The 16,798-nt window shown below is 45.7% G+C and overlaps 1 protein-coding gene across 1 annotated transcript in view; it reads left to right on the plus strand.

Moving 5' to 3' along the window:
• Positions 1-16,798, plus strand: part of sdk2b (sidekick cell adhesion molecule 2b) — a 656,366-nt gene that overhangs the window by 411,525 nt on the left and 228,043 nt on the right. Inside the window, exons 7-8 of the mRNA XM_055654146.1 lie at positions 10,308-10,498; positions 12,130-12,213. Of these exons, the coding sequence (XP_055510121.1) occupies positions 10,308-10,498; positions 12,130-12,213 (275 nt within the window). The remainder of the gene's footprint in view (positions 1-10,307; positions 10,499-12,129; positions 12,214-16,798) is intronic.

Genomic DNA, 16,798 nt, shown 5'->3' on the forward strand with positions numbered 1-16,798 from the left:
TTAAAGTGATTCTGTATGAGGTACAGCTTCTGAGCATCTGAGAGGTTGGCAATAGCTTTAGCAGCTTCTTCTTTGGTTGTGGTAGAATTAAGGAGAACTAGACCAAGTGCAGACCCGTTGGGTCTGTTCCCCCAATGTGCAGTTGTGGGCGTCATACACATTAACCACTCCCACACACTAACTACCCCCGCACACGCGCTAACTACCCCCCTTGTCAATATATTAATGATATTAATTTGCTCCTATTACCCCATAATCGCCCCATCTACTGACGCATAGCCCCCAACTCACAGGCACGTCAAGAGAGGGAGAGGGGTAGATAGTGAGGGCAGAGAGAAGAGAAGGAGGGAGGGGAGGGAGGGGGGGGAAGAGAGGGAGGGGAGAAAAGAGAAAGGGGGGAGAGAGAGAGAGAGGTGGGGAGGGGGGGGGGAGGGAGAGAGAGGGGGTGGGGAGAGAGTGAGAGCTGGGGAGGAGAGAGAGAGTAAAACACGGAGAGAGAGAAGGGCCTGGAGAGAGAGAGAGAGTTTGCACTCGACTGGAGAGAGAGAGAGGTGGAGAGAGAGAGAGGAGAGTGGGGGAGAGAGAGAGGTGGGGGGACAGAGAGAGAGAGGGAGTCCAGCTGCGGGGGGTGTGCGGGCGGCGTGGCCACTTGAGCGGGTGGCGGCCCAGGTGGGCCTCAATTGGTGGTCAGTAAAACACCGAGTCCAGCACTGGATCAACTAAAGGGCCTGTCCCACTGCGGGGACCTAATTTGCGAGTTTAGAAGAGTTTGCACTCGACTCCAACTCGCAGCATGGTCGACACATGGTCCTAGCAGGTCTATGTAACTCTCCTTCATGCTCGAAAGAAGTTCGAGCAAGAAATTCATTGTCCTATCTGGGACGCATGACAATAAACTCTCTTGAAACTTGATTAGATTAGAGCTATTGACAGTTCCCGAACCCAATCACAAAATTCACCATTACCCCCCCCCCCCCCCCCCTCTCAAATTGAGCAGGAAAAAATGGTAAAAAAGAGAGTAAAATTAACAAAAGGTATTTCTGAAGCTTGTTACAGTTTCTCCAGCCCTGGTGATTTTGTGTAGTCAATGATTGATGTCTTGTCAAGGAGAATCTCTGATATACTTTTCCAATTATGATTAAAGAACCAGTGGTTATTTATTCATAGTCACTAATATTATTTAGCTGAGGAACCCGTGAGACAAGGCAATGTGGGATTGTATCAATCTCTCAGCTCTCACAACTGCCGCGTTGGTGAGAGATTTACACTGTTTACATAGAAGCTGGTAGCAATTTGAATCCAGTCCCTGAGGCATTGAGAGTCTTATAAACACGAATAAGCTAATGTTTGCAAAATGTCAGGAAGGGCTCCCTTGAAATTTGTAGCATAATTTGATTGAGATTTCTGATTACAGCTCGCAAGGAGGTATAGTTGATAATTTGCAGTGAAAGCTCTTGTGAATAAGAAGGTCGGTCTTACCTTAGATGTTGTTAGTTTCATAATGCTATTACTAACTCAAGAGTCAGACTTTCACAGGGTGACAAACCGGGCAAAGGACCTTTTGGGAAGCTTGTGTCCTAGGTCTGAACTCTTCTATAACATATAAATTGTGAAGGATCTCTCTCCCTTTCATTGTCCAAATGGATCTGCCCACCTGCCTGTTTTCTTTCTGCAGTTCATTTCATTCGGTGTTCTGCAGGGTAGCCCAGGCCATCGCACAAACCAACCTCATGGAAGGTTGGTTAAGAAGGTTCAATGGTTGGGTATTAATGGTGGAGTAGCAAGATGGATTCAACAGTGGCTGAATGGGAGATGCCAGAGAGTAATGGAGGATGGTTGTTTGTCAGGTTGGAGGCCAGTGACGAGTGGGGTGCCACAGGGATCTTTGTTGGGTCCACTGTTGTTTGTCATGTACATCAATGATCTGGATGATGGTGTGGTAAATTGGATTAGTAAGTATGCAGATGATACTAAGATAGGTGGGGTTGCGGGTAATGAAGTAGAGTTTCAAAGTCTACAGGGAGATTTATGCCAGTTGGAAGAGTGGGCTGAAAGATGGCAGATGGAGTTTAATGCTGATAAGTGTGAGGTGCTACATCTTGGCAGGCCAAATCAAAATAGGACTACATGGTAAATGGTAGGGAATTGAAGAATGTAGGTGAACAGAGGGATCTGGGAATAACTGTGCACAGTTCCCTGAAAGTGGAATCTCATGTAGATAGGGTGGTAAAGAAAGCTTTTGGTGTGCTGGCCTTTATAAATCAGAGCATTGAGTATAGAAGTTGGGATGTAATGTTAAAATTGTACAAGGCATTGGTGAGGCCAATTCTGAAGTATGGTGTACAATTTTGGTCGCCTAATTATAGGAAGGATGTCAACAAAATAGAGTACAGAGGAGATTTACTAGAATGTTGCCTGGGTTTCAGCAACTAAGTTACAGAGAAAGGTTGAACAAGTTAGGGCTTTATTCTTTGGAGCGCAGAAGGTTAAGGGGGGACTTAATAGAGGTTTTTAAAATGATGAGAGGGATAGACAGAGTTGACGTGGAAAAGCTTTTCCCACTGAGAGTAGGGAAGATTCAAACAAGGGGACATGACTTGAGAATTAAGGGACTGAAGTTTAAGGGTAACATGAGGGGGAACTTCTTTACTCAGAGAGTGGTGGCTGTGTGGAATGAGCTTCCAGTGAAGGTGGTGGAGGCAGGTTCGTTTTTATCATTTAAAAATAAATTGGATAGCTATATGGACGGGAAAGGAATGGAGGGTTATGGTCTGAGCGCAGGTATATGGGACTAGGGGAGAATATGTGTTCGGCACAGACTAGAACGGTCGAGATGGCCTGTTTCTGTGCAGTAATTGTTATATGGTTATATGGTAACCTCCCCTCTACAACTCACACTGCCTCAGCAAGGCCAACAGCTTAATAAAGGACCAGTCGCACCCTGGTCACTCCCTCTCCAATCAGGCAAGCGGCACATAGGTGTTAAAACGCACACCTACAAATTCAGGGACAGCTTCTTCCCAGTTGTTATCAGGCAACTGAGCCATCCTATCACCAACTAGAAAGCAGTCCTGTCTTACCACCTACCGCATTGGAGTCCCTTGGACTATCTTTAATTGGACTTCACCATGCACTAAATATTATTCCCTTTATCCTGTATCTGTATACTGTGGATGGCTTGATTGTAATCATGTATAGACTTTTCGCTAAAGTGAGACACAAAAAAACTGGAATAACTCAGCGGCATTTCTGGAGAAAATGAAAAGGTGCTTATTTTATTGTCTATCTTCGGTTTAAACCAGCATCAGCAGTTCCATCCTACACATTGAGTCTTTTTGCTGACTGGATAGCACACAACAAAAATAGCTTACCTCGGGATGTGGCAATAATGAACTAAACTAAGTTGGGTGTTGGGACACGCCAGGATAATGCTGGAATAGATGCAGCTCAGCAGAGTCATTCCACAACCTGTGGACACTCAGCTTGCATGGAACTCCATGCATAGTTAACCCCTTGTATTTGATTCATTAGCCTTGTCTCCCCGTGGCTGACAGGCTGATGGAGTTAGAAAGGTTGGGTTCTGTTAAATCAGGAAAGTATTTTCTTGCGGAACCTCAGATTCCCAGCTGTCTGATGTTCTTTAGGCTGCACTGGTTGGGGACATTCGCTCAATAATGCCACAGTATCATCATGTAAGGCCACCATCCTCATAAGGGTTCATTCATTCATTCATTCATTCATTCAGGGTGTGGTGATTGCGATGGCAAGCTATTAAATATATGATTCTGCACATGTCAGGCGGTTTCATACTTCCCCACACACGCAGTGTGAAGACAATATGAGAGAGTGTCCCAAGACTTCCTGATTCCTGCATTCATCAACCCAGAGATAACATATTTATACTTGACATTTGACCTGACCAATCCTTATCCCCATCCAACAATTCATTTTTCTCTAAATTGTAAGCTGATACTTCCGTGTTTGACAGAGTTGTTCAGTCTCGGTTTTTGAATGTTCTGCTCACAGTGCATTGAAAGTTTTCCATTTTAATTACAAACAACATTGCCAGAGATTTCACCCGAATCTGCCAGCGTTCCCCAACTGCACCGTATTCTCACCAGCTAATAATAATAATAATAATAATAATATATTTTATTGTCATTGCACATAAGCGCAACGAGTTTTGGTATGCAGCTGTCACACGATGTCATAAATTAAATAACTAATAACATTTAGATTTAGATACCCCGAGAACATGGTTTGTAAAAAAAAACATTACAACAGTAAAATAGTCAAAACAGTTCAAACAGACTAAAGTGCTAGAGAGCGGTCCTGACCTCATTGAAGACTGTTGAACTTTCTTTAATCGGACTTTATCAAGCTTCAATGTTATATCTTTGCTCTAAATGTTGTAACCTTTATTCTTTATCTTTGCACTATGGATGGCTAGATTGTGTTCATGTATAGTTTTTCTTGGACTGGTAGCTTGCAAATACAATTATTCCTCTGATCCCCGGCACATGTGACAATAATAAACAAACAAAGTAGCGGCCAACACCACCCAGCATGACTGTTATGAAATGCTCAGTATAACTACTGCGGGCACGCCTCAAACTCTTGTTGTAAAGTTACAATTCCCTTTTAAAGTTACTTCTCTCATTATCAGAGCTCCTAGTGAAGATTTCTTCTCATCCTCTGAAAACCTGTTCTACCTTTTTCAACTCTGTTTAATTTTCTTTAATTGCACACGTGTATAGTCACACGTGGCATGCAGGCACAAACACGCAATAAACATTTGGCCTATGCACATTTAAATGCAATGAGTTTAAAATGTTCATGCGATGTTCAATGCTGCCTGGATTACAGGTTTCAGCTAAGGGGAGAGGTTGGACAAACTGGAATTGTTTTCTCTGGAACACCAGAGGTTAAGGGGAGACATGATCGAAGGATATAAAATGATTAGGCATAGGTATAGGGTAGAGGGTCAGAATCTTGCAGGGGTGAAATGTCAAAGACTAAAGGGCATAACTTGAAGGTGAGGGGGGCTCAGTTTAAGGGAGGTGTAAGGGGCAAGTTTTTAATGCAGAGGCTGATGGGGTCATGGAACTCACTGGTCGTGTGCGGACGAGACGCTGAAGCAAAGAAGTGGAAGCCAAATAACCGAATGAAAACAAAGCCGAAACGCCAAACAACCGAAAGCGTACGAAGCCGAAACACCAACTGACCAAAACTGTGGGACACCTAAAAGCAAATTCACTGAAGGTCGCTCTGCCGAAACACCAACTCACCGAAAGGCAGCGTCGCCTACAAGCCAACTCACCGAATGGTCGCTCTGCCGAGAAGACAAATAACGGACACGACGACGCCAGGGGGGCCAGACCTGTCAGCGATTGGTCCAGACCTCCACGTCCATCACATCACTGGCCAATGGAGATGGCGAGGGTGGGGGTCATTTTCCCACACAAGCCATAGGTGACTGGGCACTCTGAACCGAGCAACAAGTTGTAAGCGGCTGAAGGTGTGCATCCCTCGGGACAGCCCCCACGGCCACGGCCACGGCCACCCTCCGCCTCGTCTCCCCCGTGCGGCCACACTGTGACGGACCGTGTGTCGGCAGCGCCGGGTGGAGCAGAGGTGTGGGACAGGCTGGTCCCTCCACCCACCCAGAGTCACTGACCACGATGCACCGCCATCGCCACCCGACACCCACTTTGTGATTCACCCCCCTCCACGGCCATGGGAACAAAAGGCTCGGGGCATTGGCAGCCATAGTAAATCGCTTTTAAAACATGGGGACACAAATTCCCTGCCCCCCCCCCCCCCCCGACAACAAGAAGCAGGTTTTATTTATTGTTTAAACACAGTAATACCTTCTGGTTGCCTGCGTAATGCACATGAGCTCCCACGCTCAATACACCAGATAATCTGTAATCTATTTTAACCAAAGATGGACACAAAATGCTGGAGTGACTCAGCGGAACAGACAGCATCTCTGGAGAGAAGCAATGGGTGGCGTTTCGGGTCGAGACCCTTCAGACTCAGTCCTTGGGTCTGAAGAATGGTCTTGACCCGAAATGTCACCCATTCCTTCTCTCCAGAGATGCTGCCTGTCCCGCTGAGTCACTCCAGCATTTTTTGTCCATCTTTGGTGTGACAGTTGTCTCATTTCATCTGCTGAGACCATTCAGGTCTGAAGAATGGTCTCGATCCGAAACGCCACCCATTCCTTCTCTCCAGAGATGCTGCCGGGTCCGCTGAGTTACTCCAGCTTTTTGTGTCCATCTTCGGTTAAAACAGATTACAGATTATCTGGTGTTTTGAGCGTGGGAGCTTGTGTGCCTTGCGCAGGCAACCAGAAGGTATTACTGTGTTTAAACAATAAATAATACATGTTTCATGTTGTCGGGCGGGGGGGGGGGGGGGGGGGGGCTGGTCCCTCCCACCTACCCAGAGTCACTGACCACGATGCACCGCCATCATTGTCAACTGGGAACAAAAGGCTTGTCATCGCAGCCCAGCAGAGGGGAATTCCCTGTTCCACCCCCCCCCCACCATGTTTTAAAAAGCGATTTTGCTATGGCTGCCAATGCCCCGAGTCGTCTGTTCCCATGGCCGTGGAAGGGGGTGAATCACTCGGTGTGGGGGTCGGGGGGTGATGGCGGTGCATCGTGGTCAGTGACTCTGGGTGGGTGGAGGGACCAGCCTGTCCCACACCTCTGCTCCACCCGGTGCTGCCGACACACGGCCCGTCACAGTGCGACCGCATAGGGGAGACGAGGCGGAGGGCAGCCGTGGCCGTGGGAGAGTGGGGGCTGTCCCGAGGGATGCGCTCCTTCGGCCGCTTACAACTTTGTGCTTGGGTTTAGAGTGCCCAGCCACCTATGGCTTGTGTGGGAAAATGACCCCCACCCTCCCATCTCCATCGGCCAGTGATGTGATGGATGCGGGGATCTGGACCACTCGCTGACAGGTCCCGCCCCCCGGCGACATCATGTCCGTTATTTGACTTTTCGGCAGAGCGGCCATTCGGTGAATTGCCTTGTAGGCGACGCAGCCTTTCGGTGAGTTTGCTTTTAGGCGTCGCACTCTTTTGGTTATTTGGCGTTTCGGCTTTGTTTCCGTTCGGTTATTCGGCTTCCACTTCTTTGCTCTGGCCTCTTGTCCTTCGACGCCACGTCTGGTTACCGCCACTGATGTTGGAGGTGGAGTGGCTTTAAATAGGAACATAGATATGTAGGGAATGGAAGGATATGGATTATATGCAGGAAGAGGAGATTAGTTTATTTTAGCATCATGTTCGGCACAGGCATTGTCGGCTGAAGGGACTGTTTGTGTGTTGTACTGTTCTGTGTTCTATATCTTTTGTTTTTCTCTTGAAATAAATTAAAACTTCAAGTTAGTATATCAGACAGATGAAGCCCATTTTATGTGTTATTTCTAAAGAATGATTTGTTGTCATGGAGGCAGTTCCCAACATCAAGAGACAGAAGATTTGACTTACTGAATGATCTTGCTACTAAACCAAACTTACCAGGTTCTCAGTAATGAGTTATTTTGTACTGAAAACCTTGCGTGGGTGCCACGGCAAGAGATTGCCCTACAAAGACATCAAACAGGCTACATAAATGAGGCATGAAACAATCATTATACACGCTCTGTGTTCAGTTCACAGTCAACAGAGGTCCACAGCACAATCTTAGAACAGCATTAAACAGAACTGTACTGCACTGGAAGAGGCCCTTTGGCCCACAATGTTTGTGCTGAACATGATGCCAAGTTAAACTAATCTCCTCTGTCTGCACATGATCCATATCCCTCCACCCTCTATTCCCTGCATATCCAGGCCTATCCAAAAGCCTCTTAAATACCACAATTGTATCTGCCTCCACCACCCCTAGCAACGTGTTCCAGGCACGTACCACCCTCTGCATTTCTCCTCTATACTTTAACCCTCTCACCTTATGTATATGTCCTCTAGTCCTTGACATTTCCACCATGGGATAAAGAATTTGACTTAAACTGGTTAACTTTGACATAAGATTGCTTTATCTCCAAATTGTCTCGTTGGACAAAGAGCAAAGTTGTCAAGTTCCAGGTCGTGAAATGCCTGCTCTTCGAATCCAGTAAGATTGCATGTTAAAGAATGACAGGAACCTCAAACCTCGCCATTACAACACAAACTTCTTAGTTTGTCAATGAAAAAGACGATGCAAAATTCAATCTCCTTTCTAAATAATCCACCCGATCAAAAAAGATGCAGCAACGTGGCACAGCAGCAGTTAGTGCTGCTGCCTCATAGCACCAGGGACTGGGTTCGAGACCCGGTATCTCTAAACATAAAACAAAGTTTAGAAAGCTGTTCTTTTTCATGATTTGTATTTAATATTCTGTGCTGTACCTTTTGGACCTGTGCCTACACAAGATGCTGTGGTTATAATTTTGTATTATAATTTAGTTTTTTTTATTGTCAAGTTTAGAGGTACAGTAAAACGCTTTTGGGGCGTGTTAACTCATCAGAGGAAAGACAATACGGGGTTCCAATCAAACCATCCACAGTGTACAGATACATGATAAAGGGAATAATGTTTAGTGCAAGATAAAGTCCAGTAAAGTCAGACTAAATATAGTCCGAGTGTCTCCAATGAGGTAGATAGTAGCTCAGGACTGCTCTCTAGTTGTTGATAGAATGGTTCTGTTGCCTGATAACAGTTGGAAAGAAACTGTCCCTGAATCTGAAGGTGTATGTTTTCATACTCCTGTACCTCTTGCCTGGTGGGAGAGGCGAGAAGAGGGAGTAACCAGGGTGAGACTCATCCTTGATTAAGCTGGTGGTCTTGCCGAGGTAGCGTGAAGTGTAGATGGATTCAATGGAAGGGAGGTTGGTTTCTATATTTTACCTGTTACAAAATGGCATCTACTCAGGATCGACACATCAGACACATCATTACCTCTCAAGGCTGTTACATGTTGATGCGCATTGCATTAATTTTGTCCCTCCCCTCCCCTTTGCTACGTGAGTTGTGGTGCCTTTGATACAATGCTGTGCTTGCAGCAATGCCCGCAGTAGTTCTTTTGCCATTAGGGCATCGTGTAATGCAGATGGAATGCTAATGAGATCTTTAATTAATTAGTTTGAAACTAATTTTCTCTCCGTTAACCCGCTACCCCCTCAAGTCAAATGTTCCTTCTGTCTCCTTGTTGCCTGTGTGTTTTCCATCATCTCTCAAGTTCACCCAGTGTTGATCTCGAATTGGCACCAAATGTATGTCAGAGCATTTACTAACTCACTTTATTGTCTCTTACTTAAACATTTATCATCTTAGTATGTGCAAAAGAAAGACAGACCTCCCACCAAGCACATATGCAAAGACAAAAATAATTTGGCTATTCTTGTAGTCATTAATTTCTCTCTCCTCAAATAATAATTATTAACAAGCGGGAAAAAACCCATTAGTTTCCCGTGGAGACAGAGATGCCTTACTTAATGTAGTTTAACTTAGACTAGTTTAGAGATACAGCATGCAAGCAGGTCCTGATGCCCACTGAATCCATGCCGACCATCGATCACCCATTCACACATGTTCTATGTTATCCCATATTCTCATCCACTCCCTACCCACTCATGGGCAATTTGCAGAGGCCAATTAACCCTCAAACCACATGTCTTTGGGATGTGGAAGGAAACCCATGCGGTCATAGGGAGAGCATTCAAACTCCACACAGACAGCACCCGAGGTCAGAATCGAACCCGGGTCTCTGGCACTGTGAGGCAGCGACTCTACCAACTGCACCACGGTCCAAAGTAGCCGAAGGAAGGCATGCTGGAGATGAAGAAACAAGGTACTGCAGGTAGACAAAAGTGCCGGAGAAACTCGCGGGTGCGGCAGCATCTATGGAGCGAAGGAAATAGGCAATGTTTCGGGCCGAAACCCTTCTTGAGACAGAAACGTTGCCTATTTCCTTCACTCCATAGATGCTGCCGCACCCGCTGAGTTTCTCCAGCACTTTTGTCTACCTTCGATTTTCCAGCATCTGCAGTTCCTTCTTGAACAAGGTACTTACTGCAGGTGCTGATTCACAAAACAAACACAAAGTGCTGGAACCTGATGCACTGAGTTATTCCAGCACTTTGTCGCTGCTTATGTTGGAGATGGACATCCATCACAACATCAGCATTTGTGTGATATCTGAGGACCAATATCGACTAGAAATTGTAATCAATTACGTTTAATTGTAAAGGGACTTCTCCCAAGTGAAAACCTCTCCAGATCACTAGCGCGTGGAACCTCTGTCTTGTTTTTGTCCAGGCCATTAATTAAGCTGAATATCAGTTGGAAGAAGGATGGGATACCGCTGAGAAGTGGATTGAGTGACCACCACCGGAAACTGACCATCTTAAACCTGAAAGCGCGAGACTCAGGCCACTACGAGTGTGAAGCTGTGCTCCGAAGCAGCAGCGTCCCGTCAGTCAGTGCAGGGGCCTATCTGTCTGTGCTGGGTGAGTTCCCCACGTCTGTAAAGAGTCAAGCATGTTAAATTGTCACACGTACTGATTCCTACCTGCAGCAACATTACAGATCTGTAGACACAGCACCCAAAAGATAACATAATAAGACAAACAAATCTAAGTTCAATACATTTTTTTAAAAGCTATATCAATGCAAAACAACAGAACGCTTACATATATATGGTCACAAAACACCTTGCAGATCAATGATGTCTGAAATCTATATCACATTGATCTATTTAATTACTAGTTGAAGGATGTAAATTATTATAACATGAAAACACAATGTATTTATCAAGTAACTGATTTTTTTGTAATTTGAATTTTATTGCTGTTTCACAGCTGGTGATAAATTCAACACTTTTTTTTTAGATTTGAAATGATGCATCAATAATGCTGGTCATTTGTGTAAATTGCATTTGGAATGCTGTTAATTTTATCCAATGGCTTGTTAAACCCGCCGTGCTGCAGATGGAAGCAAATATCTCGGACTGATAGGGTGTGGAGATTACATGTGTACAAGTGCGAGTTTATAGTGGCAACAGGCTGATTAATTAGTAGCTTCTAAATTAACTTCTCAATGTAAAATATGGCATGGAGTGATGGAAACAGGCCCTTTGCCCAAACTGGTCCATGGCGACCGACATGCCCCGTCTACATGAGTCCTATGTGGCTGCATTTGGCCCATATCACCCTAAACGTTTTTGACCCATGCACCTGTCAGTGTGTCTTTTAAATGTTGCTGTAGTACCTGCCTCAACTACCTCCTCTGGCAGCTCATTCCATACATCCACCACCCTCCGTGTGAAAACGTTGCCCCTTGGGTTTGTATTCAATCTTTTCCCTTTAACCTTAAACCTGTGTCCTCTGGTTTTTGATTCCCCTACCCTGAGTAAAAGGCTCTATGCTTTCAGAGTTGCTTTGTACCTCCATGTTCGCTTTATATATATGTTTTAATAATTTATTTTGTTACTTTGTCATCAATAACAACAGAGATGCAGGGTAATGGATAAGGACACAGCTGGTATCTACATCAATGAGCCCAAGTCCCACCAGTCAATGTACATTTAATGATTAACTCATGTAAAAGGGATACAAGCCAAATGCAGGCAAATAGAACTAGTTTAGATGGGGCATCTTGGTCAGCATGGATGGGTTGGGCCGAAGGGCCTGTTTCCGTATTGTATCTCTCTACAACTTTATAGGACAATTCACCTTGTTGGGCTGGAACATTGCTTACCTATCTCCCCCTAATACAAGTGATGTTAAAATGGAGTGCAATGGATCCTCAGGGCGATTGAAAGCAAATGAAAGCTGTTCCCTCCCGCGCTGTATCTCTAAACTACACTAAACTATCAATGGCCATCCTCCCCACTGGATTTGTTTATATATTTCACCTGTGGGAATACAGAGACAAAATGCTGGAGTAACTCAGGGGGACAGGCAGCATCTCTGGATAGAAGGAATGGGTGACGTTTCGGGTCGAGACCCTTCTTCAGACGTGTATTCACTGCATTCTGTATTCACTATATTCAATATTCACCTATAGGAATATTGGATCAATTTCATTGTGCAGAGAGTTATGTTTTGCTGATCATGATTTAATCTTTGTCGTCTTTCAGAGCACCCGCAGTTGGTCCACGAGCCTGAGAGACACATCAGCGCTGAGATCGAGAGAGTGGTCGATATTCCCTGTCAGGCACAAGGTACGATCAACGGCCAAAGAGGAAGATGATATGTAGGAGAGGCGTGGAGTTTAATTTTTATATAGATGGCCATGAAGTGAGTAAATAACATGATATATTTGAACAACAGCACGGAAATAGGCCATTCAGCCCAACCAAGATGTCCCATCTATGCTAGTCCCAATTGTCAACGTTTGGTTCATATCGCTCTAAACCTTTCCTATCCATGTACCTGTCCTAATGTATTTTAAATGGTGTTATTGTACCTGCCTCAATAATGTCCTCTGGCAGCTCATTCCATAGCCCCACCACCCTCTGTGCAGAAAAAGTGTCGCTCAGGTTCCTATTAAATCTTTCCTCTCTCACCTTCAACCTATGCCCTCTAATTCTTGATTCCCCTATTCTGGGAAAAAAGACTGTGTATTCACTCTGTAGTATTCCCTTCAGCATCGTATGCTTCAGGGAATACAATCGTAGCTTGGCCAACCTCTCCCTATAGTTCAAGTCTTGGCAACATCCTCATAAATAATTCCTGCACAGTGAACAAAGTGGAATACAATACTACAAGAGCGGTCTCACCAATATCTTGTACAACAGTAACATAACGTCTCGACTTCTATACCCAATTCCCTGACTGATGGGAGATGTAGTTGTCTGTTCAGGCAGCGTCCAGCCAGGATTTTACTTCGGAGTCAAGTGAGTGATTCCGTGAAGACCCCAGCTCTACTGCGCATGCGACATAATCGCACAGCTGTGCAGAACGCGGCCAGCGGGAGTCGGCAGCTCCCGCATCCAAGGACGAAAGGTAAGTACTTACCTTAATCGGGCCTTGTGGTTTTTGCTCCAGGGGGAGCAAAGTAGAGAGGCATGGTGAGCGGCCCCGTTTCGACTCCAGCGTGGAGCCGACAGTGGACGGGGAAAAGGCGCTACCCGGACCACAAACGCTGCGGACCGCTGCAAGGAGCTGCGCTAATGCCGGTCCGCTGAACAGCTGTTTGGTAACAGCAGCGGACCAGCGGGAAGTTTAAAAACCCGACCGGCAGCCCTGCAGACTCCTGACAAAGAGAATCGCCGCCCGGGAACCGCCACAATGCCGCCTGGAAAACGGCAGGCAGCCTCTACATACAGGTAAGACAAAAATCTTCCCAATTCAACAGGTTCTACAGGAGCCAACTTCCTCCAAAACTGGAACAGGTTGGAGACAGCAAAAATAAGTATGTCTGTCTCCCCAAGCCAGAGGAGGTCATGGAGTTCACCTCCAGGAAAGGGGCACTGGCTGAATGCCAAGGGAGCTGACTCTTACCCCAGTGCTATTGCACTAGCCATCTCCCTTGTCGAGGGATTCATGCAACAGCGGAGTTTGAGCTATGCCTCCTCCAATTTATAGCACACCCTTTTGCTCCCTCTTTTGAGGCTAGCTAAGGAGGCCAGGGCTGGGCTGGCTTAAACGCTGGGCAGGCGGACGAGAACAGCAGTATGCCAGGGGAGCAGGATCAGGAAGAGCTACTGGGTGTCGTGGGCCACTACATGGCTCCTCCACGCGACCATCTTCCCAACAAAGCCCTGCAGGAGCAGGCCTTTCCAAGAGGAAAAAATCCGCAGGCAGCTGGGTCCGCGGACTCGCAGACAGCAGCGATTTTCTACAGAAGGGTCACAAAGGTTAGCCTTTGCTTTTTCAGCGGACTAGTAAGCAGACAAGCAGCGAATTTTCTACAGAAGGGTCAAGATGTTACTGCCTTTGCTCGTTTTTTCCACGGATTATACTCTCCCAGGATGAGACTATCCCATTGCACTACCAGGGTGCTGACGCCTAAGATGTTCCCAAATTTGGGATACTCGACTGAACAATGGTGCATATAGACCTGCCCGCAACCCCAAATATATGGGGCTATGCAAACCGCTGCTGCGGGAAGAGAGGCAGCTAAACCTGTGCGCCTCATGAAGGCAGGCCATGGAACGAGCAGGACATCGCATCCAACACCCAGCTGGCAGCACCCCTCGGCATCCACCAGCGATATCAAACAAGGACTGGTGAAAGCCTGGTGACCGCTTCACATTACCCCCAAAGTTCTTTTTAGACGGGGCCCAGAGCGGAGCCGTGGGAAGATGCGCCGCCCCACCGACAGCACCAGCATACCAGCAAACTACGCCTTCATGAAAAAACAACAAACATGGAGGTAGGTAGTCTGGTTCCTCCCAGTTTACACTAAACAAGGGTGTTCTACTAACTGCGGGGGGGGGCATTTACACTTGTTAATAAAGCATGGGATGCTGTCACAAATAACTAAAATATACTCAACAGTATTAGAGGATAAAAACGATAAGAAACAATTCAAATTGGGCATATTACCGCCAGTTCAGCAATGCGCCCAAAGGGCACTTTCTCCCTCTAAGAAAAGAGAAGTGAGAAGGTCAAGCTGAACTAGAAAGGCTCATTACTAAACGGATCATGGGAGTAAACATGAACCATTGGAAACTACAAAAGATGGTGAATGTAGCATCATCATTGATCTAATATCACTAAATAAATCTGTTGAGTATATATACACTTTAAGATGGAGATGGGTTTTTGTCACTGTCAGGCATCTGATCTCCCAAGGATACCTAAGGGGAGCATTGACATGGAAGATGCTAACTATCTTATACCCATACACTAGGATCATTATAGATACCTAAAAATTTTACCTGGATAATGGATATCCCGGTTAGGGCAACCATGGGAGCATAGAGCAGTCCCTATGGCCTAACCTCAGCCATAAACTATTAAATATTAAAACGGCCATGAAAATATTAAGAAAACAAGCATAATCATGGCATATATTGGATGAGGTTTATCCCACGCCCAGATAAACCAGAATTGAAGCGTTAACTACCAAGGATTATCTGGGCTTCAATAATAATTCCGTCCATATGACTGTTACTTTGCCAAGGTACTTGGGTCACTATAATCAAATCATGAATGTACCCACTGAAGCTATATCACAACTAAGGTGGTGGGTAGACATCTATTTGGCATCGTTTTCAGCCCTATTATCATCACCAATCCCAATTTGGTTATTAAAAACCGATGCCAATACTTTAGGCTGGGGAGCAACTAAACTCCTTATCCAGCACAGGTAACAGATGGACCAATTCACAAACATCGTTACTACACATACCGGGCATCAACTACTTAGGATTGGTGAGCGTCTATTGGGCTAAAAAGCATATGCATCTCAAATGCAGCACGTACATATGTGGTTACGGATTGATAATACTATGGTGGTGGCTTATATCAACCATATGGGGAGCATAATAATCATTGTTGTGCATCAAATTGGTCAAACAAATCTGGCAATGGTGTGTCAAAAGACATTTTAACTATCAGCTGCCTATGTCCTAGGAAGCTAGAACACAGTGGGAGACACCAGGTCACGGGGTAAAATTTATGATTACATTGAATAGATGTTAAACCCAAAATATCTGCTAAAGGTATTAAGCAGTTTGAAAGCCAGATATCAATTTGGTTGCACAAGAAGGAATCACCAGTAACCTATGTATGTGACTTGGGAACCAGATTAGAGGCAGCAGCGATAGATGCCTACACGCTGGAAGGGGGAATTTCTGCTTTGCCTTCCTCCCTTCTGCCTCATCAGACGGGCACTTCGCAATACAGATGGGAGTCTCCGAGATATTGAACGTGCCCGACCGGCCTACACAGCCATGGTTCCCAGTTCATCACGACACGGTGGGCGAGTCACCTATGGATTTCCCTAGTGGACCATGGTTGCTGACTCAACCCAGTATCAGGCACAAGCCACCCATGCCAGGGAAACATCAAACTCCTGGGTGCAGGGTTTCAATAGACCTTACCAGGGACTGGGATTATCCAAGGGACCACCATGTCGGCATCCCTGCGAACAGTCAGTAAAAGCTAACATGGGTAAAATACTGCCACGACGCAGGGACAACATACCGAACTATTCAACCACTGACGTATTGGAGTTCCTGGAACATCTACACCATGACCAAAAGGTGAGTTACAATGCCGTAAATACAGCATGAAGCGCCTTATCTGCTTATCTAAAACAGCATGACAGCAGAGCATGGGATCCCATCCACTGAAGGTAAACTTATGAAGGGCAACTATAATATAAGCCCCAAACACCCAGGTATATACCCATGTATGGGATATTGGTGTGATATTGACTTATCTCAGAGAATGGCACCAGCCAGATCCCTCAGCTTGCTTAATCTATGTTTTAAAAAACGCTCATGCTTATGGCTCTCGTACACGCTCACAGAGTCCGGTCACTCCAAAAACTAGACTGGATAACATGGTGATTACCCCAGACGCATCACGTTCATATGTAGGTCTGGTAAAATCTAACTCGCAGGTATATGGGACTAGGCGAGATTATGAGTTCGGCACGAACTAGTAGGGTCGAGATCGCCTGTCCAGGTTGAGTGTGGTGACCCATCTACTACTATATATAGACACAACCCACAATCTTAGAGGGAGAGGAAAGCCTATGGGTCAACCACAGTAACCCAAGACGGGGTACGAGCCAAACCACTCCAAGGTGGCTCAAACAGGTACTGAAAGCTGCCGGAATAGATAATAATA

This window comes from Leucoraja erinacea, chromosome 23 (genome assembly GCF_028641065.1).
Source record: "Leucoraja erinacea ecotype New England chromosome 23, Leri_hhj_1, whole genome shotgun sequence".
Lineage (NCBI taxonomy): Eukaryota > Metazoa > Chordata > Chondrichthyes > Rajiformes > Rajidae > Leucoraja > Leucoraja erinaceus.